Source organism: Pipistrellus hanaki (genome assembly GCF_964339955.1).
Source record: "Pipistrellus hanaki genome assembly, chromosome: 4".
In the NCBI taxonomy this organism is placed as follows: Eukaryota; Metazoa; Chordata; class Mammalia; order Chiroptera; family Vespertilionidae; genus Pipistrellus; species Pipistrellus hanaki.
In genome coordinates, this window is record NC_140506.1 from 94,778,019 (window position 1) to 94,798,300 (window position 20,282).

The following is a 20,282-nucleotide window of genomic DNA, read 5'->3' on the forward strand; positions in this document are numbered from 1 at the left end:
TAAATCCTCACTTGAGGATTTTTTTTTCTATTGATTTTCAGATAGAATGGAAGGGAGAAGGGTGAGCGGGGGAGAGAGAGAGAGAGAGAGAGAGAGAGAGAGAGAGAGAGAGAGAGAGAGAGAGAGAGAGAGAGAGAAAAACATCGAAATGAGAGACACATCAATTAGTTGCCTCCCCACACATGCCAGACTGAAGCCAGGGATTGAACCTGCAACCGCAGTATCTCTCTTAATGGTGATTCAAACCCAAGCCCCTTCCATCCATGGGCTGATGCTCTCACTACTGAGCAACCAGCCAGCTCATCATTGATATTTCTATCTGTCTCTCCCTCCCCCCTCTAAAAATCAATAAAAACACTTAAAAAAGTACATCTTAATTCAGACCAGCCACATTTCATGTGTTTAATAGCCACATGTGCATAGTGGCTACCATTAAACACACACACACAGCTAAGACCTAAATAAGTGGAAAGACATTCCATATTCATGGATTAGAGGAGTTAATATTGTTAAGATGGCAATACTCTGTAAATGGATCTACAGATTCAATGCAATCCCTATCAAAATCACAGCTGGCTTCTTCCCAGCAATTGACAAGCTCATCTTAAAATTCATAAAACAATATTGAAAAAGAAGAACAAGGTTGGAGGATTCACTTCCCAATTTCAAAAGCTCACTACAAAACTACAGTAATCAAGACAGTGTTTTACCGGCACAGAATCAAACTGAGAGTCTAGAAATGAGCCCCTCCATTTACGGTCAATTGATTTTTTTTTTTTTTCAACAAGATACCAAAACAAAGTAGTAGGGAAAAATCTTTTCAACAAATGGTTCTGGGACAACTCGATATCCACATGCGAAAGGATGAAGTTGGACCCTGTGTTGGGGGGCCCCAAGACCACACCCCATTTCAATGAATGTGCAGGAAGACTCACATCGTTCAGCAGAGTCATACTTGTGGCTGTGATTTACTAGAGTGAAAGAAAGCAAAGCAAAATGAGAAAGGGCAAAAGAAGGCTCCCGGTGTGAATGAAGTCCATGGGGAACCAGACGCGAGCTTGCAGGGGTCCTCTCCCAGCGAGGCCAGGAGGGTATGCTTAATTCCTCCAGCAAGGAGTTGGAACAACATGTGTGAAATGTTGCCAACTAGGGAAGCTCACTAGAGATTCAGTGTCAGGGTTCTTATTGGGGCTGGTCACCCGGGCACTCTGCCTAGCAAGTACCAAAATTCCAGGCCTTCAGAAGGAAAGCAGGTGTTCAGCATAAACCTGTTTGAATAAACAATTTAGGCACAGTAAGCCCCTCTTATCAGTTAAAGGTGGGAAACAGCCTGCAATCTGTTTCCAAACTCCAGCCAAGGGCCATTTTTTACAAGTAGGCTTTTACAAGGTTAGCTGTTTGAGCCCATTATGTTAACTCTTATGTACAGACCCCTACCTCACACCATCTGTGGAAAAAAAACCACACACAACCAAACACCAAAAAACCCCACAAAACACACACACACACACACACACACAGACAAAACAAAACAAAACAAAAAACACCAAAAAAACTCAAAGTGAACCAAAGACCTAACTGTAAGAGCTAACACTATGCAACTCTTAGAAGAAAACATAGAGGTAATTCTTATGACCTTGGACTTAGATATGTCTTCAAAAGCACAAGCAACCAAAGGAAAAAAATACATAAATTGGACTGCATCAAAATTAAAAATATTTGTGCAGCAAATGACATCATTAAGAAAGTAAAGTGGGAGAAAATAGTCAAAATCACATATCTGATAAGACACTTTATCTAAAGATATAAGAAACTCTTACAACTTGAAAATAAAAAGGTAGCTTGGCTGGTGTGGCTCAGTAGTTGAGTGTCGATTCATGAACCATGAATCTTGAAGAGATCGCCAGTGCAATTCCTGGTCAGGCACATGCTCAGGTTTTGGGCCTGATTCCCATGGAGGTGTGCAAGAGGCAGACAATCGGATGTTTCTACCTCTCTATCCCTCTCCCTTCCTCTCTCTCTAAAATAAAATATTTTTAAAAAGAAAACAAAAAGGCAAAGAATCCAATTTAAACAGGGGCAAAGGATTTGAATAGACATTTTTCTCCAAAGAAGATGTATGAATGGCCAACAAGCACACGAAAAGATGCTCAAAATCATTAGTCCTCAGGGAACTGCGGATCAAAGCCACAATGAGACACTACTGCACACCCAGTAGAGGGTTATAATAACAATTAAAACAAAACAAAACAAACAAACAAACAAACAAAAAGAGAAACAGCAACTACTGCTGAGGATGTGGAATAGTAGAGCCCTCATATATGCTGGTGGAATGCAAAATGGCATAGCCATGCTGGAAAACAGTCTGCAGGTCCCTCCCTCAAAGGATCAAACAGAATTACCAAGTGCCAGCAAATCTACTCCTAGGTATTACCCAAGAGAAATGAAAACAAAAAATTGACAAATGTTTATAGCAGCTTGTTCATAACAGCCAATAAATGGAAACAACCCAAGTGCCTGACAACTGATGAATAGATAAACAAAATGTATATCTACTCAGTGCAATAAAACTCAACCACAAGCTCTGACCAGTTTGGCTCAGTGGATAGAGTATTGGCCTGGGGACTGGAGGGTCCCCAGGTTCGATTCCAGACAAGGGCATGTACCTTGGTTGTGGGCACATCCCCAGTAGGGAGTGTGCAGGAGGCAGCTGAGACAATGTTTCTCTCTCATCGATGTTTCTAATTCTCTATCCCTTTCCTTTTGCCTTTCTCTCTGTAAAAAGTCAATAAAATATATTAAAACACACACACACACCTTAAGTTAAAAAAAGAATCAACCATAAGAATGAATAAGGTGATTTCCAACATGGATGAATCTTGAAAATATTATGCTAAGTGAAAGATGCCAGTCACAGAAGACCACACATTATGATCCCATTTATAGGAAATGCCCAGAATAGGAAAATCTGTAGACAGAAAGTAGACTGGTGGTTTCTTAGGGCTGTGGGGGAAAGGTAGGGAAGGGGTGGTAGGTAAAGATTATAGTATTTTACTTTGTGATAAAGTTGTTCTAATTTTGACTGGTGATGGTCACACATATCTTGAATTATGCTGAAAACCAATTTTATTGTAGGTGAAGTATCTATAATAATAAAAACATAATATGCTAATTAGACCGGACAGCTGAATGACCTTCTGGACGACCTTCCAGATGAAGCTGGGAGCTTCAAGGGCTGAGGCAAGCTGCCATGGCTGCGAGGGCTGAGCCCCTTGCACAAATTTTGTGCACCGGGCCTCTAATGTCTCAATAATGCCGTTAAAGGTAATTTTTAAAATAATCAAGATTAAGTATATTTTTACTCACTTAGCAAAGATTTAAAAATGATTGTCCCAAGTACCAAAGAGAGTATGTGATAAGCAACGATGCATATAAACGGGATTAGCAAACAAAAAAACCTTTCAAAAACATGGTAGAAAGCCTAAAACAGCATCAACAACCTAAAAAAATGCTCATCCCTACAAATTTCAGTTCTGAGAATCTATTCTAAACAAATACTCATATGAGAAAAATTTATAATGCACAAAGGTTTATTTTTTTATTTTATTTATTTTTTTAAAATATATTTTATTGATTTTGTACAGAGAGGAAGGGAGAAAGATAGAGAGTTAGAAACATCGATGAGAGAGAGTCATCGATCAGCTGCCTCTTGCACACCCCCTACTGGGGATATGCCCGCAACCAAGGTACATGCCCTTGACCAGAATCGAACCCGGGACTCTTCAGTCCCCAAGCCGACGCTCTATCCATTGAGCCAAACCGGTCCCGGCCACAAAGGTTTATTTTTTATTATTTTTAAAATTTATCTTTATCGTTGAAAGTATTACAGATGTCCCCTCCCCTTTGCCCCCATTGACCCTCTCCATCCTGCTCCCGCCCCCTCCTCACGCCTTCACCATACTGTTGTCTGTGACAAAGGTTTATTTAAAAATATTTTTATTGCTTTCAGAGAGAAAGGGAAAGGGAGAGAGAGAGAGAGAGAGAGAGAGAGAGAGAGAGAGAGAGAGAGACATCAATGATGAGAGAGAATCATTGATCGGCTACCTCCTGCACAACTCACACTGGGCATGTGCCCTGACTGGGAATCCAACCGTGATCTCCTGGTTCATAGGTTGACACTCAACCACTGAGCCACATCATTGATGTTGCTATATCTCTCTCCCGCTCCCTTCCTTTCTTTAAAAATCAATAAAAATATTTAAAAAAATCAATAAAAACACATATTTTAAAAATTTTTAGCAAATAAAGGTAAAATATATACTCTGAAAACTACACAGCATTATTGGAAGAAAATAAAGGAGACCTAGCCTGGCTGGTGTGGTGCAGGTGGCTGAGCATCGTCCTGTGCACCTAGAGTTCAATAGTTGGATTCCTGGTCAGGGAACATGCCTGGGTTTAAGGTTCAATCCCCTGCAGGGGTGTGTCTAGTGATGTCTCTCTCTCTCTCTCTCTCTCTCTCTCTCTCTCTCTCTCTGTGCTTAGTGATGTTTCTCTCTCTCTCTCTCTGTGCTTAGTGATGTTTCTCTCTCTCTCTCTCTGTGCTTAGTGATGTTTCTCTCTCTCTCTCTCTCTCTCTCTCTCTCTCAAATCTATCTATCTATCTATCTATCTATCTATCTATCTATCTATCTATCAGATGCCCCTTGCAGGAAGATTCCTGCAATAGGGCTTCCTGCTGCGGTCTCAGTTGCCCCGCTGGCTTCTCTCCCTTCTCCCTGCCCCGCCTGCTTCCCTGCCATCTCCAGCGACCCGCTTGCTTGCTTGCTTGCTTCTCTGCAACTTGGCTTCTTTCTATGCTGTCTTCAGTCTTTGCTCTGGCCTGGATATGCAAATCAACCGCCATCTTGGTTGGGTTAATTTGCATACTTGTCCTGATTGGCTGGTAGGTGTGGCTTGTGGGTGTAGCAAAGGTATGGTCAATTTGCCTGTTTCTCTTTTATTAGAGAGGATATATATTTAAAAAGTTAGTCACTTTATAAAAAATACTAAGTAAAAGTACTTGTATACATAGATATAGCAAATATGATAGAGATAGTAACAGTGAAATATGGAAAACATTGCTAAGCCCACTTCAGTTACTTAAAATATAACAATCTGTGCATTTTACTGTATATAAATTGTACCTAAAAAAGGACTGTACAACCTGACCAGTGAGCCTCAGTGGTTGAGCATCGACCTATGAACCAGGAGGTTACAGTTCAATTTCTGGTCAGGGCACATGCTTGGGTTGCAGGCTTGATCCCTGGTGGGGATCTTCCACTTAAGAGTGTGCTTTTCCAAAGGGACAGAATGTTGGAACAGCGGCGACCAGGCCTAGAGTGGCCAGGCACAAGGCAGTGGCAGCTGGGTCTGGAGCAGCAGTGGCCAGGCCCCAGAGCAGCAGCAGCCAGAACAAGAGCATCAACGGCCAGCACTGGAGCAGCCAGACCTGGGGCAGTGGCAGCCAGGCCTGAGGCAGAGGCGGCCAAGCCCAGGGTGGCCAGTCTAGGAACACCCAGACACGGAGTGGCCGGGCCCGGAGAAGCCGGGCCCAGAGCAGCCGGGTTGGGAGCAGCCAGGCCCAGAACAGCAGTAGCCAAGCACGGAGCATCCAGGCTGGGAGCGGCCAGGCTCAGAGCCGCCGGGTCGGGTGCGGCCAGGCCCGGAGCAGCGGCTGCCAGGCTGGGAGCGGCCAGGCCCGGAGCAGCTGGGTCTGGTGTGGCCAGGCCTGGAGCAGCGGCTGCCAGGCTAGGAGCGGCCAGGCCCGGAGCAGCAGCTGCCAGGCTGGGAGCGGCCAGGCCCGGAGCATCCGGGTCTGGTGCGGCCAGGCTAGGAGCAGCGGCTGCCAGGCTGGGAGCGGCCAGGCCCGGAGCAGCAGCTGCCAGGCTGGGAGCGGCCAGGCCCGGAGCAGCCGGGTCTGGTGCGGCCAGGCCCGGAGCAGCGGCTGCCAGGCTGGGAGCGGCCAGGCCCGGAGCAGCGGCTGCCAGGCTGGGAGCGGCCAGGCCCGGAGCAGCGGATGCCAGGCTGGGAGCGGCCAGGCCCGGAGCAGCAGCTGCCAGGCTGGGAGCGGCCAGGCCCGGAGCAGCCGGGTCTGGTGCGGCCAGGCCCGGAGCAGTGACTGCCAGGCTGGGAGCGGCCAGGCCCGGAGCAGCCGGGTCTGGTGCGGCCAGGCCCGGAGCAGTGACTGCCAGGCTGGGAGCGGCCAGGCGCGGAGCAGCAGCTGCCGGGCTGGGAGCGGCCAGGCCTGGAGCAGCCGGGTCTGGTGCGGCCAGGCCCGGAGCAGCGGCTGACAGGCTGGGAGCGGCCAGGCCCGGAGCGGCCGGGACCGGAGCAACCGGGCCCAGAGCAGCCGGGTCGGGTGCGGCCAGGCCTGTAGCAGCAACAGCCAAGTCCAGAGCAACTAGGTCGGGAGCGGCAGTGACCAGACCCAGAGCAGCTGGTTGTGGAACGAACCAGAGCAACAGAGGCCAGGCCCGAAGCAGCCAGGCCGGAAACAGCTCGCTCCTCGCCTGTACCTGCCCACGGCTGCCTCTCAGACATGGCTGGAAACTTTTGCGGGAACTTGAGGGTCTGCTGAATCAAGTGATGAAGGCTTAGATCTGGATGTGTTGAGTTAGTATAGCGCTGGGGTGTTGATCTGTGAGTGCCTTGGGTGGGGCCTGGATGAGGCTGGTTGACCTATTTGAAAATGTCTTTTGTGTGAAGTGTATCATTGGGCATGTGGAGGTATTATTGATATGAGAAAATGCTAAGTAACAGATTTACTATCTGAAAAGGGATTTACTATCGGGGAAAGGGAGGGAGGAAGAGACTGAACATAAACTGTGCACCTATGGATGAGGACAATGGGGGATGGGGAGGGGGCAGAGGGTGGGGTGGGAACCTGGTGGAGGGGGGAAGAAATGAGGAACCTTTGTAATAATATGAACAATAAAGATTGATTTAAAAAAAAAAAAAAAAAAAAAGAGTGTGCTTTTCCACTTAAGAGTCAGCCTTTCCATACTTCTCCTTCTAGTTCTGTGCAGCTACTATGCCCTCTTTTGCAAGAGCATCTAAAGAGAATGGGTCAATTCCCCCACCCCCCCTTTTTTTTTTTTTTTTTTGTCAATTCCCTTTTGATGAATAACAACAAATCCTTTATCTGAGTTTCCATAGGATTTCCTTTTCGGTTCTACTATTTTTAAACTCTATCTTCAATGAATTTTCCTTCAGATTTTACTGGTTTCTCTCTTCTGCACTCTTGTAAAAAAAAAAAAAAAAGCCAGAATTTACTTATTTTTCATATTCTGTTGACACATTGCATTTGAGGATGTTTGCATCTACCACTCTCATTCTCATGCCAGGATTCCATGCCCACTGACCAAAACAAGACCTCTGATGAAGCTTGTATCCAAGATCTCAACCATTAAGAGGTCAATAGGTTCATCTTGGTTTTTTTTTAATGGTCAAAATGGAGTCAGAGAGAGAGAGAATGAGAACGGGAACAAGAATCTCTTTGCTTACTCTGACTTGTTCTAAAACCTGAAGTACCTTTTCCTTTGCAGCTTCCAATCCATGTTATGATTCTGGGATGAGACCTTCAGACATGTAGAGACGCCCCTGTTTTAGTCGTTCTCCAGTGATTAGGACCCTGGAAGTGGTACCATCGCATGGGCTGTTTCTACTTTGGCTATCAAGGAGACTGTTGGGTACTGAATTTGCATTTCATGAAGCAGCACTTGCCATCTTTAGTAAGCTTGATGTCTCTAGCTCCAGAAACATGCATCTTCATGGTGTCTCTAGGCCCCAAGATGGTCCTCAGAATGTGCTACATCCCCTAGGCTGTGCTGATGTTAACCACCAACATATAAACGGGGTGTAAGGTCTTCACCGCTGACCAAGTAGGAGTAAAAGACCCAGCGTGAAGAGTGCCAAAGCCAGCTCCCAGCCTCCTACGTGGAAGTGCATTACAAGAATAAGATGGACTGATGGAGAGCCGATGCAGCTACAGCAAAGTGACCAGGCAGTAGCCATATGAATACTCACTGCACAAATTCTTCCAACTTCCCTGCATGTTTGAAATTTACATGCTGGAGGAAAATGTGTACAGACTTCCTCATAGTGAGTGAGCGGATTAATAAGCCTGAAAGACTAGGCAGAAATCTGCTGAAATGTTGTCTTTATACTCTCCTGTATATACTCCAAAGTGGGCTGGTATTTCTTTTATAATAAAAAAATTTCTTTTTCCCAAGAAGGAAAATGGCACCAGAATCAATGGATAAATATAGGCATTTATTCCGAGGGCATAATTCCAAGAAAGTCCCAGAGATCAGCGTGGAGGGGGAGAAAGTGGCCGCCCCTTGACCAGGGGGGGACGGAACCCAGCTTCTCTAAAACCCCGCTGTGCAGGGAAGTCCAGGGGCAGAGCTCATGGCTGGGCCCTGGGCTGTGGGCCCGGGGTCGGCCTGCCCATCTGCCAGGGCCTCCTGTGTCCCCAGAAGCCCAGTGTCAGGGGAGGTGGCAGAGGAGGTCGTGCAGGGGTAGGGCCGTGAGCCCTGACAGGGAGATTCCCAAGGTGTCCGAAATACAGGTGGTTGTCATGGCAAACTCCCGGTGCTCGTCACTGGTCTGGGGGAGGGAAGGCAGAGAGCAGGGGTGAGGCTTCCGTTCTCCACACCCCTGCCTGGCTCGCTCCCCAGAGAGGCCGCCCACAGCCCTCGCCTGGCCGGTGCTGACCTCCAGGGCGACGTTGTGGAAGGTGTTCACGTAGGCGGCACCCCCCAGGAGCCCCTCGTACAGAATGATCAGGAAGACGAGGTAGATGCTGGGCAGGAAGTTCAGCCACACGTGCAGCAGCAGGAAGACCAGGTTGAAGCACTGTGGGTGCAGGTGGGGGGCAGGGCTGAGCCTGGACTCGCGGCAGGAGAAGGGAGGCTGCCATCCCGCCAGTGGCCCCAGTTCTTGGAGACACTGATGAGGGAGGGCTGGCAGGCGGGGGTGGAATCCCAACATCCAGCTGGCCCACCGGACTGTGGGATCGGGGTCATCCCTTCTCTCTACCCTCCCCCAGCACCCAGACCTCGTGGGTCTCCTCTCTGGCCCCTTTGCTCACGGCACCCCTACTTCCTGGAACGCCACTCCACCTCCCCTCACGTGGGGTCCCTTTGCCACTGTCCACAGCTCAGCCTGGACCAGGGCCACTTACTCCTGTGACGCTTTCCTCCTCCCAGGGGCTCCCTGAGCAGTGCCCCCATAGAGGCTACCCTTAGACCAGCGTTCTCACTGGGGCTTGGCTTGCTGCCCACAGGACGTCTGACAATGTCTGGAGATCTTGGTTGTCATAACTGGGAATGAAGGCTGCTATTGGCATCTAACGGGTGGAGGCCAGAGGGGCCGGACAGCCCACCACAAACAATGATGGGGCCCAGTGCTGAGGCGGAGACACTCTGGCTTAGCTGTTCCCAGCTCATTTAGGAAGCCTCTCTGACCCCACCCAAAGGTGTAGGTCCCTCCTTGGTGCCCCAGCCCCTCAGGAGACCCCAGTGTCCCATCCTGAGTGCAGGGCTGTCACCACGGCGGTTCACGGTTTGATGCACAGGAGGGTCACCCACAGGCCTCGCCCTCAGAGGTCCTAATTCATCCCGTCTGAGCGAGGCTCAGAAGTCTGCATTGAAAAGGACACACTCTGGTAATACCAGCGTGACCTGTGAAATGCTGCAAACACTTCCATCTGCAGCGCCCGGCTACACGCTGTCCGTAATGGAATGAAATGCTTACACGCCCCTATTTCTACAAAGCAGCCTTGGCTGACATTATAATAACTAAAATCATAAACTCCATGTCGGCAGCATCTAATGAAGAACCCCGAGTTAACATGTATTAACACAACAATTTGGGCCTTTGGAGCTACCAAGCCCTCGGCTGGCAGTACTGCTTCATAAATAAAGGAGAAAGAAAGCTAGAGGATACTGGCATGCTGGTGCCATAATGTTCAAGTGTAATCTATATTTATTATAGATCTTGTTATGGATTTAAGTACATTAAAAAGGGCAAAGGACATTCCTATCGTAATTAAACGTTTACCTTGATAGTTACCTATAGGGCTGCAGAAAGAATACATGCTGATTAAGCAAAAGTACTTTTCTTAGCCTGGCCAGAGTGGCTCAGTGGTTGGAGTGTCATCTTGTGCACCAAAAAGTTGCAGGGGCAGGTTGGACCCCGGTCCAAGAACATACAGAAGACAACCAATCAGCGTTTCTCTCTCACACTGATGTTTGTTTCTCTCTCCCTTCCTCTCTCTGAGCAAATCCTTGGGTGAGGATTTAAAAAAAAAGTATTTTTGTTAGACTATTGTAGGGAAAGGTGTTTGTTTTCTTAAAGCTGTAGATTACTTTTGTCGTGGGTAGTTGAACTTGCTCACCAGCCTTGAGATATACAATCAGTTGAGTACAATGTCACTGATCCTATATAACAAAAGGCTAATATGCAAATTGACTAAATGGTGGAACAACTGGTCACCATGACACGCACTGACTACCAGGGGGTAGATGCTCAATGCAGGGGCTGCCCCCTGGTGGTCAGTGCGCTCTCACAGGGGAAGTGCTGCTCAGCCAAAAGCCGGGCTCACGGCTGGTGAGTGCAGCAGTGGTGGTGGGAGCCTCTCCCGCCTCCAAGGCAGTTCTAAGGATGTTCAACTGCTGGTTTAGGCCTGCTCCTCACCTAAGCCGTCAGTGGATATCCCCCAAGGGCTCCTGGACTGCTCGAGGGCGCAGGCCAGACTGAGGGACCCCTCGAGTGCACAATTTTGTGCACCAGGTCTCTAGTCTACCTAATAAAGAGTAACATGCTAATTGACCATACCTTCGTGACACCCACCAGTCAACCAGGAGTATGCAAATTAACCCAACAAAGACGGTGGTTTAATTTGCATATGCAGGCACCAAGCGGCTGAGAGTGGGTTGGGACGCTTGTGTCATCACCATGGCAGCGACTAGGCATTCTGTACCACCCACAACCGCTCCGGGCCTCTAGGCAGTGTGGGAAGGTGGAAAGGTGGCTCTGGCCAGACCGAAGGTGGTGTCGATAGCCAGGGAAAGGAAGGCCCATTCAGGCACCAATCTTCATGCATCACGCTTCTAGTTCTATTATAATTAACCATGCAGAGTAAAAGAACTGCATTTTCTTTTGTTGGAAATGTTATTTGAAGGCCTGTGGCTCTACATGAGGCTTGTGCAAACAATCAGGACGTAAGTGATTCTACCTGATTGAGACACAATATAAAGTCTTGTTCTTTCATTCCTCTTCTCATCTCTGTTTCTTACAACTACCCTGAGAAGTAGATGGTGGCCATGCCTGATTTCAGAATGAGGAAACTAGAAACTGGTTTGGAGACCTGCCCTATGTCAAACAGCTGCTGAGTACAGGAGCTGGGATCTACATCAGCTTCGCCTGGCTCCAAGGACACACTGCACACGCAGCCCTGCTGGCCTTCTGTTCCTGTGCGTGGGGAAGCGGGAGCGAAGGGGGGATGGAGTGGGGGCCGGGGGCCTCGTACCTGCAGCAGGGCCAGGGCCCATGTGAAGCGGATGTGAAAGCAGCGAAGAGAGGAGCGGGAGGCAAAGACGCCGGCCTGGTACAGCATCTGGTACCTGAGATAGGGCAGGGAGGAGGAGGAAGCCGTCCGGTGCCTGCTCACATGGCAGCCCCTCCCTGCCCCAGGCCCGCCCGCAAACAGCCCGTCATGCCACCCTCCTCGCTGCTCTCACCAGCGGTACTGCTGAGCGTGATTCAGGGACGTGTTCCGGAAGAAGAGGAGTTCAAACTGCAGCAAAAACCCGAACGGGGAGATGAGCGGGGACACGTGGGTCTCAGCCTCGATCTCTATCCCCGCTCCCGGTGCCCTCACTCACAAGCCCCTGGTTGATGAAGTACTCAGCAAAGTAAACCAGGATCAGCGGGAGGATGTAATACTGCAGGCCCTGGAGGAGCCAGAAGACACAACGTACGTGGTCGGCTGGGAGACGGGCACTGGCCACAGGCGGGGACAGGCCCCAGCCCCCGTGCATACCTTGAACACAGTCCACTTCTCACGAAGGGAGAGGCCTGAGCTGGAGTCTGCAGAGGAGCAGGGAGAGAAGGGCACGTGAGGTTGGCATACGGACTCCGCCAAGGGGTGCTGCTGGGAGAATCAACCCGCCAGCACGGAATTGTACAGTTACAACGGTTAAGCTGGGAACTTTGTGTTATGTGCGTTTCACCATGGTTAGAGACAAGCCCTCTCCCCGGCTCCTGCACAGTTGGGTGGCTGTCCATCTCCACCCCAGCCACACTGGCCCCTTCTTTCTGCTTCTTGAACATCCAGGCTCGTTCCCACAGCACTTGCTGCTCCCTCCGCCTGGAGCCTGTCCACGGGGCTGATGCCTTGTCAATCAAATTTTAGCCCAATGACACCTCCCCAGAGAGTCCTTCACGGACCACCTTGTCTAAGCAGAACTCTCCATTTCCCCCAGTTGTCATTTTCTAGCGCATCACTGCTTTATGTCCTCCCAGCACTTCCCAATATGTGAAAAGCACATTTCTGATTCAGCTGTTTACGAGCCGGCCTCATTTCCTTATCGTACTCACCACCCACCCCCATGACTGGAGGGTCTGGCTCAGAGTCAGTACCCAAGGAGCATATCCTGACTAGCCGACTGTGATCGGCTCTCACGCATCCCCGTCCCCTTCCCACGGTGCACTGTGGGGAGGAAGGCTAAATCTGAGGACCTCCTGTGTCTCCAACCTGGCTTCCGCTCGGGGGCCTCGGGGTCTTCGCTGCTTATCAGGGGCTGCCGAGCTGCCCTCTCTGCCTCTTCTTCCCCTCCAGGGTCCTGGGGCTCGGGCGATGTGAGCACAAAGAAATAGCTGGGAGCAGGTGAGAGGAGAGAAGGCCAAGAGCCTCGGTCAGCAGTCAGCGGGAGGGGCTCCCCACCCCATCCTGTGCCAGAGAGCCCCAACTGAAGAAAACGCTTTCTTCCCTGAAGCTGAAACTTGTCTCTTCGCTGCTCCGTCCGGGCCTGGCTCACACTCCTCCAGTCAGCTGTTTGCTTGACATGTTGTCCTAATGCCTGCTCTAGCTACCGCCTATCATGTGTTCATTCTGTGCTAAGCCAGAACCTCCCACACTTCAATTCTGTTCTGTCTCCATGCTGTTTGTCATATCCACACTCCTCCTGTGTATAATATTTTACTTAATGCTTTCCTTCAAAGCATTCTCTTTTCTACATGGCCTTGTCCTAAGCAATAATCTGTGAAATCACAGGCTTTATTGGTTAAAATTTTCCCCAAATACACATAAAATTAATCAAGTCCACCCTCAAGTCACCTTGGGAACCACACTGTCCTTGATGCTTCACACACATCGCCTTGCAGGGAAGCAAGGAGAATGACCACCATTTGGGATAGGGCAGTGGTCGGCAAACTCATTGGTCAACAGAGCCAACTATCAACAGTACGACGATTGAAATTTCTTTTGAGAGCCAAATTTTTTAAGCTTAATCTTCTTCTAATGCCACTTCTTCAAAGTAGACTTGCCCAGGCGGTGATATTTTGTGGAAGAGCCACACTCAAGGGCCCAAAGAGCCGCATGTGGCTCGCTAGCCGCAGTTTGCCGACCACTGAGATGGGGGAACACCGAAGGTCAGAGAGGTAAAGCAACTTGTCCCATCCCACACAGCTAAGATGTGGTGGCTCCAGACTCACATCCAGGCCCGTCAGAGTCTAGAACCTACATCCCTCATAATAAGGCTAAAGGGATCTGAGGATTGGGATCCCGATCGAGTTTTGTCTCCTCAAACCCCTCTCTCTCCCGGCCCGCACAGCTTACCTGGCCAGCAGCAAGACGGGGATGCCCAGCATGGACAGCAGGGTGTGCTGGGGGGAGAGGCCAGCCTGGGTGAGGCCCAGGTAGGACAATGCCCCCAGTAGCCCTGCTCCCCCGGTACCTGAGGACCACCAGGAGATCACAGCCCTGAGAAGGAGAAACTGAGGCACTAAGAAGAACCAAAGCCAGCAGGGGACCTCCTCTGCCCGCTCCCCGCTCCCCGCCTGCTTACCTGGGGTAGAAGGCGGTGAGTGCGAGGAAGGTGACCTCCCCCAGGCCTGATGAGATGCTAGCCAAGACCACACCTGGAGGGAGAACAAGCATGACAGTGGCCATACTTAGCCGTTCCCCTACCCCAGGCCCTGGAGGTGTCTGACCATGGCCTCCTCTGCATCAGCTCAGAGGGGCTAGAAACAGATCCCCGGATGGGCGGGGCTCCGGATCTGAAGCAGAACCATAGCCTCCTCTGAGTCCCTCTCACAGGGAATGAATGGTACTACCACCCACCGTTATCAAACCAGGAGTAAAAACTCATCCTGGATGCCTCCTCCGCCTGTGATGGAGCCTTGGTTCCTCTGCCCATCTCCATCTCCATCTAATCCATCCATTTCCTCCCATGTCCCCCACCACTTACGCCTCCAAACTGACCTCATCTCCCGTGCTCTACTTCGCAGTCCTAGCAGCTTCTGAGGGTTACGAAAAGAATCTCTTTCCTTTGCGGAGTTGGGGTGACTGCTCCCAAAAATGCTCTGTTGCAGTTCCTCTGAGCCCCCCACCCGATACAAAACCTCATGCTCACCACACAGGCTGACCGCCACCGAGCGGGAAAACGCGATCAGGATGAAGCTTCCAGCCGCACAAAACCCACTGCAGAGAACCCGGGGGCTGAGGGAGAGGGGCGGGAAGGGCAAGGTCAGCTTCGCTCTCACCGCCTTTGCCCTCCAAGCTCCTCACAGGGTCCAGCCGCCCCTCCTCCGGTCCCCTGCCCCCACCTGTAGGGCAGCAGATGAAGGCCGAAGGGAGCCAGCAGTTTGATGACGAGTGTGGGGAGGATGTCTGCCAGGAGCACCGCCTGGGACAGGAGGACAGAGTGAGACCCAGACCTTCCCCGGGACAGGTCTCTGAACCAAGGGGCCAAGGAGACCTGCGACAGGCTCTGAATTTAGATTTGGGTCCAAGTCCCAGCTCTGCCACTCCTTAGCTGTGGGGTCAAGGCATTCACTTTCTCTGACTCCAGTTTGCTCATCTGGAGAATGGGGGATGGTTACAGTGCCCCTAGCTCACAGTACTGCTATGTGGATGCAACGAGCCAATATTAGCTACACACAGAAAGGGCTCAGGGAATGGCAGTCTTAATGGTCATAATTAGGACAGTCCCAGCTGGATGCTGAGGGGGTGGGGCTGGGGGGTCAGGGGAGGACCAGATGGGTACTCACAGCTGTGGAGACAGGGTTGCAGTCAAAGCGAGACGATTTATTGTGGGAGCCTGGGCCTACCTGATGGGAAAGAAGGAAGTGTTTCACTCCGGGAGGCAAGAGGGTAGACAAACAGGGCCTGGCTCTAGGCTCCGCTCTGCTCTGACCTGAAGGATGGCCTTGAGTCGGCTCTGGCCTCCTGGACCTCAGCTTCTCTGGGTGCACAATGGGGAGGAGGAGGTTTCCATAGAAGGACCCCCTGGCCAAAGGTGGCCCCGTAAACAGACTTTATTTGGGTGACACGTTCAGAACCTTTCATGAAAGAATGTGGGTTTCCACAAAATCTGATCTTGAGCCAGCTTCCTTGTTGGACCTGCTTGTTGGCAGCTTCCCCCCTTGGGCATGTGCCCTCGAGATGCTCACAGATAAGAGGTCCTTAACCAGAGGTGATCACATCCCACGGGAGCATTTGGCAGCGTCCGGAGACACTCCTGATTGTCACAACTGGGGGGCAGAGGGTGCTATTGGCATCTGGCAACGAGGCCAGGGACGCTGCTGAAGATCACACAACGCACAGGACAGGCCTACGACCAAGAATGATCCAGCCCAAATGTTAACAGTGTGAGGGTTAAGAATCTGCCATGGACCATGGTCCTACCCGGCCAACACCTGAGTTTGTACACCTGGCACCAACTGATTCCTAAAGACCCTTCCTGCTCTGAGATAGGGGAGGCTGGGAACTTCAGCCCCTGGCCCCACCCCTTGAGCTACCCTTGTATGAGTGTTTCCAGGGAGCTTCTGCCCCAGGGTGAGTCCCTCATCTCTTCCCACCATGTGAAGGTCACTTACATGGCTTTGGTTTCCAGACTCCTTCTGGTGGCTGAGGATGTCATGAGCAGCGCTGAGCATCACCACGTAAGAAAAGTTGTTGCAAAGGCCCAAGATCCTGGAGTGAGTAGGACAGAGCACCCCCGATTTTTTTTTTTTAAAATATATTTTATTGATTTTGTACAGAGAGGAAGGGAGAGAGATAGAGAGCTAGAAACATCGATGAGAGAGAGTCATCGATCAGCTGCCTCTTGCACACCCCCCACTGGGATATGCCCGCAACCAAGGTACATGCCCTTGACCGGAATCGAACCCGGGTCCCTTCAGTCCCCAAGCCGACGCTCTATCCATTGAGCCAAACCGGTTTCGGCGAGCACCCCCAATTTACTGGGATATAACTGACATATTAGGATAGATCTTCACCTCCTTTCAGACTTGCAATCTAACCGAAGCCCTAGCATCTATCCGCTTTGGGATCACAGACTTGGGTTCACATCTAATCTCCCAGACTCCTCTTAGGAAGAGGAGAGAGTCATCCTTGATGACTGTTCCTCTGAGCTCCCACCGGTTCCTGGGGCAGTTCTCACCCACAGAGCCTGTCTCGGATGCGCTGGGGGTCAGTAGAAAGTTTGTGGGGCTTGAAACCAAAGAACTATATACAGGCCCCAAGTTTGCTGCTTCCTATTTGAACGGTTTCAGCCTACCCATGTGTCAAGTGGGGGTACACAATTCCCTTCCACCTGGCGGAGTTGCAGAAGGGCCAAAACAAGATAATACCAAAGCCCCTGTGATCCGTGAAGGATCTTGTTTGCATACGTTCACCTCCCAGAGGAGCTCTCAGTGATGGGGATGGAACGGGGTACAGCGCCAGAGAGTTCATGTGTCCTTTTCACAAGCCCATGAAAGGGGACTATTGCTCTTCCCATGTCACTGCTGAGAAACTGAGACTCAGAGAGGCATGTGACTGGATTACATGGGAAGCCACTTCCAACCCAATCTGCCACCCAAGTCCTCCATGTTTAAGTTGGTGCTAGGAGTATTCTTCAGTACTTAAAGTAATTTTAGGAGGTGGATGGATGATCTTCTTAAAAATATATATATTTTATTGATTTTTTTACAGAGAGGAAGGGAGAGGGATAGAGAAACATCGATCAGCTGCTTCCTGCACACTCCATACTGGGGATGTGCCCGAAACCAAGGTACATGCCCTTGACCAGAATCAAACCTGGGACCCTTGAGTCCACAGGCGGACGCTCTATCCACTGAGCCAAACTGGTTAGGGTGATGGATGATCTTTTAAAAAGTGCTCAGCCCTTCTGACCTAGTGGTTGAGTGTTGATCCATGAAACAAGAGGTCACAGGTTTGATTCCTGGTCAGGGCTCATGCCTGGGTTGCAGGCTCAATCCCCAGTAGGGGGCATGCAGGAGGCAGTCGATTGATGATGTTTCTCTCTCTCTCTCTTCCTCTCCCTTCCACTCTCTCCCAAAATCAATAAAAATATATTTAAAAAGTATTGATGTACTTATTTAAGTGAGCATTAGGGAAATGTTAGCCTTCTATAGTGTAGTGATTTAAAGTTTTCTTTAAAAAAACACATATATTGCCCTGGCCGGTTTTGCTCAGTGGTTAGATGTCGGCCCACAGAGGGAAGCCCAGGCCCAGTAGGGGTGAGTGCGGGAGGCAACCAAGTCGTGTGTCTCTCTCAGCTCCATGCTTTTCTCTCTCTCTCCCTTCTCCCTCCCTTCCGCTCTCTCTATAAACCAATGGGAAAAACATCCCCAGATAAGGCTGAGACCCCCTCCCCCCATGTATATTTATGGATTTAAAGGCTTAATTGTTTGGAATAAAAACATGTAAGTAATCCCACAGGTGGTATGAGGATCTGGCCAAAACGTGAAGGTGATTAAATTTGGGAAAGTTACACATCGCCTCAGGCCAAACCAGGTGGTTCAGTAAATATTGGTGGACTCAGCTCCTTTTCCAGCTCTTTACTTCCCTCTCCCTCCGGTGGCCTCCCTCCTTCCACCCATTCCACTTCTGTGGCACTCTGCAGGCCACTCACCAGAAGCCAACCACGTTCTTCCAATGGGCGCCCTGCCGGTCCTGAGGGGGCCGCGGTTCCTGAGATTCCTGGGAGATCAACTCTCCTGGGAGGGCGAGAAGAAGGCCTGACCCCAGCCCTCTCAGGGGTCCGGGGACCCCCCCGGGCGTCCTCCCGGATGGCGCCTGCTCCGGAGCCGCCTGCCAGGTGGCCCCGGGCCAGAGGCAGCCCCTCCAGGGAGGGGGCCCCTCCTACTCACCCTCGGAATCGGAAAGGCGTCGCAGCGAGCCCGCAGAGCCTCCCATGGCATCAGGGTCCGGCTCCCCCGGGGCCCGCAGTCGGCGAACGTTCGGAGTGGGCTCCGATGGAACGGGGCGACGAGTGTCTGTGACAGGTGGGAGGGGTCGACGCCCCACTGCTGGTCCCAGCTGCGCTTCTCGGCTGCGCTCGCGCCCCCCGCCATCCACTCCGCGAAGCCGGGGACCCACCTCCCGGTCCCCCACGCCCCACCCGCCGGACTCTGCCCCCGCCCCCGCCCCTCGAAAGCGGGGGTCTCGGTAGCCTGTACCTTTAAGAGCAGCTGAACATTCCGCACCTAGGAGACGCTGGTCGGCTAGTCACGTGACAGCACCAGCGGGTTCCTCCATCACGTGCTCGGAGGGCCTCCCCCACTTCCGGGTTTCCTCTCTGGCTTCGCCTCAGGCCTTGCCAGCTTCGGGGCGTGGCGCCCAGAGAGGCCAGGAGAACCCCGGAACCGCTGGCTTAAACCTGGGGTGGGTGGGACCCGACGTGAGCCTGATAGCGCCCCGAGCCGCGGCGGGCGTGGTGCCAACACTAATCATGGCGGGAAGCGGCTTCAGCGCCCGCCGCCCTCGTTTGCCAAAAACAAATATGGCCACCTGGCTGCTCAGGCCAGTCGCGACTGTTTCTGGCTGGGAGCAAAGACGGACAGCTTCAGGCCCTTCTTAATTTCTTTCCGCGGTCCTGACATTGCTTTAGAGGCGGAATGCAAAGGGAACACCCGCCTAAGAGGATTTCATGAATGATTATTGGCAGTATCCAAGCCGTTAGGAGGTTCTTTTACCAAATCATTCTAGAACCAAAGAATGTCACAGACGTCCAACCCCTGGTTTTACAGATGAGAAAACAACAACAACAACAACAAAAGGAAAGTTCCTGATGATCATACCAAGTTAGAAAGGTGACCGTAGGAGAGCACCAGAGGCCGGTGCTGGCTGAGCAGGCTGCTGCGGATTCCTGCCTGCACCTAGGGAACTGAGACCAGATAGTTCTAAAGCCCAGAGTTCTGGCTCTGTGACCTCATCGCCTTTATCTACTAGAAACGGAGGAAGTGGGGCTCCAGAAGCGGATTAGAGGAAGAGGTGTTGGTCAATGTCACTCCACAGAGTCCCACATAAGGAGTGGATTCTCTCACCTTTCTTAGGTGGTCAAGAAGCATTCTGCTATTCCTTCATCACCTACTTCCCCTGCTACAATAGTATCTCCTGTGGGCTTCCAATAGCCTGTGCCAGCTCTTTCTCACAACCAGGCTGTCAGACTGCTGTTAGAAATATGCTCCTTTTGGTCTTCCCAGGTCACTCAACCAATGAAAAATGGGCTTCTGTACCCATGCAGGGCTCCAGAAACTCGTCAGTGTGTCTTACACGGCCTCTGCCCTCAAGGAACTCACAGGAGGGTGGGAGGCAGACACAACCACAGGACAAAACCTAGCCAAGTTTTGTTTCACAAGAGTGACTACAGATTAGGGAACAGCACTGAAGCGGCCATTCCAGCCCCTTCTTCCCCTTGGGGAAGCATTAATGACCCTGAAATGAGAAGCATAGCTCTTATCAGCCCCCATACTCCCACTCCTTGTCCCCAAGCGAAACAGGAACCACAAACCCCAGCTTCCTCTCACAAAGTGGCTGTGGCTTGTGGGGAGACGGAAATGGCTGAGGTGTAAATACAAGACCTGAGTCACTTGAGCTGCAGTTGCCACACGCACCCTCCCCCACCCCCAATTCTGAGGTCCTCTGCTCCCATTTTTCCCCCTTTCTGGCTTCCTCCTTTGCCCTTTAGCTCCAAATATGCACCCGAGTTCCCTGTGGGGTGCACACC

At 51.1% G+C, this 20,282-nt stretch overlaps 1 protein-coding gene across 2 annotated transcripts; it reads right to left on the reverse strand.

The window, feature by feature from the left end:
- Positions 1–8,289: 8,289 nt before the first annotated feature.
- On the reverse strand, positions 8,290–18,930 carry CLN3 (CLN3 lysosomal/endosomal transmembrane protein, battenin). Of its 2 annotated transcripts, XM_084882958.1 has the most exons (16): positions 18,733–18,930; positions 18,424–18,549; positions 18,186–18,270; positions 16,144–16,240; positions 15,316–15,375; positions 14,872–14,951; positions 14,679–14,764; positions 14,112–14,184; positions 13,883–14,026; positions 12,800–12,921; positions 12,086–12,132; positions 11,928–11,996; positions 11,784–11,839; positions 11,573–11,666; positions 8,755–8,895; positions 8,290–8,646 (listed from the first exon to the last, which is right to left on the reverse strand). In XM_084882958.1, the coding sequence occupies exons 2-16, from the start codon at positions 18,467–18,469 to the stop codon at positions 8,527–8,529; spliced, it is 1,320 nt and encodes a 439-aa protein (XP_084739084.1). In that variant the 5' UTR covers positions 18,470–18,549; positions 18,733–18,930; the 3' UTR covers positions 8,290–8,526. The 2 variants fall into 2 exon arrangements, with proteins under 2 accessions (XP_084739084.1, XP_084739083.1); XM_084882957.1 differs by lacking the exon at positions 18,733–18,930 and having other exon boundaries at positions 18,424–18,689.
- Positions 18,931–20,282: the final 1,352 nt, after the last annotated feature.

Excerpts from the sequence above, each read along its gene's own strand:
- CLN3 (XM_084882958.1), bottom strand. The coding sequence starts at position 18,469 with ATGGGAGGCTCTGCGGGCTCGCTGCGACGCCTTTCCGATTCCGAGG. Across the intron at positions 12,133-12,799 it reads GGCCCCCGAGCGGAAGCCAG|ACTCCAGCTCAGGCCTCTCC; the intron begins GTTGGAGACACA and ends GCTCCTCTGCAG. Across the intron at positions 11,840-11,927 it reads ACTTCATCAACCAGGGGCTT|TTTGAACTCCTCTTCTTCCG; the intron begins GTGAGTGAGGGC and ends TTTTTGCTGCAG.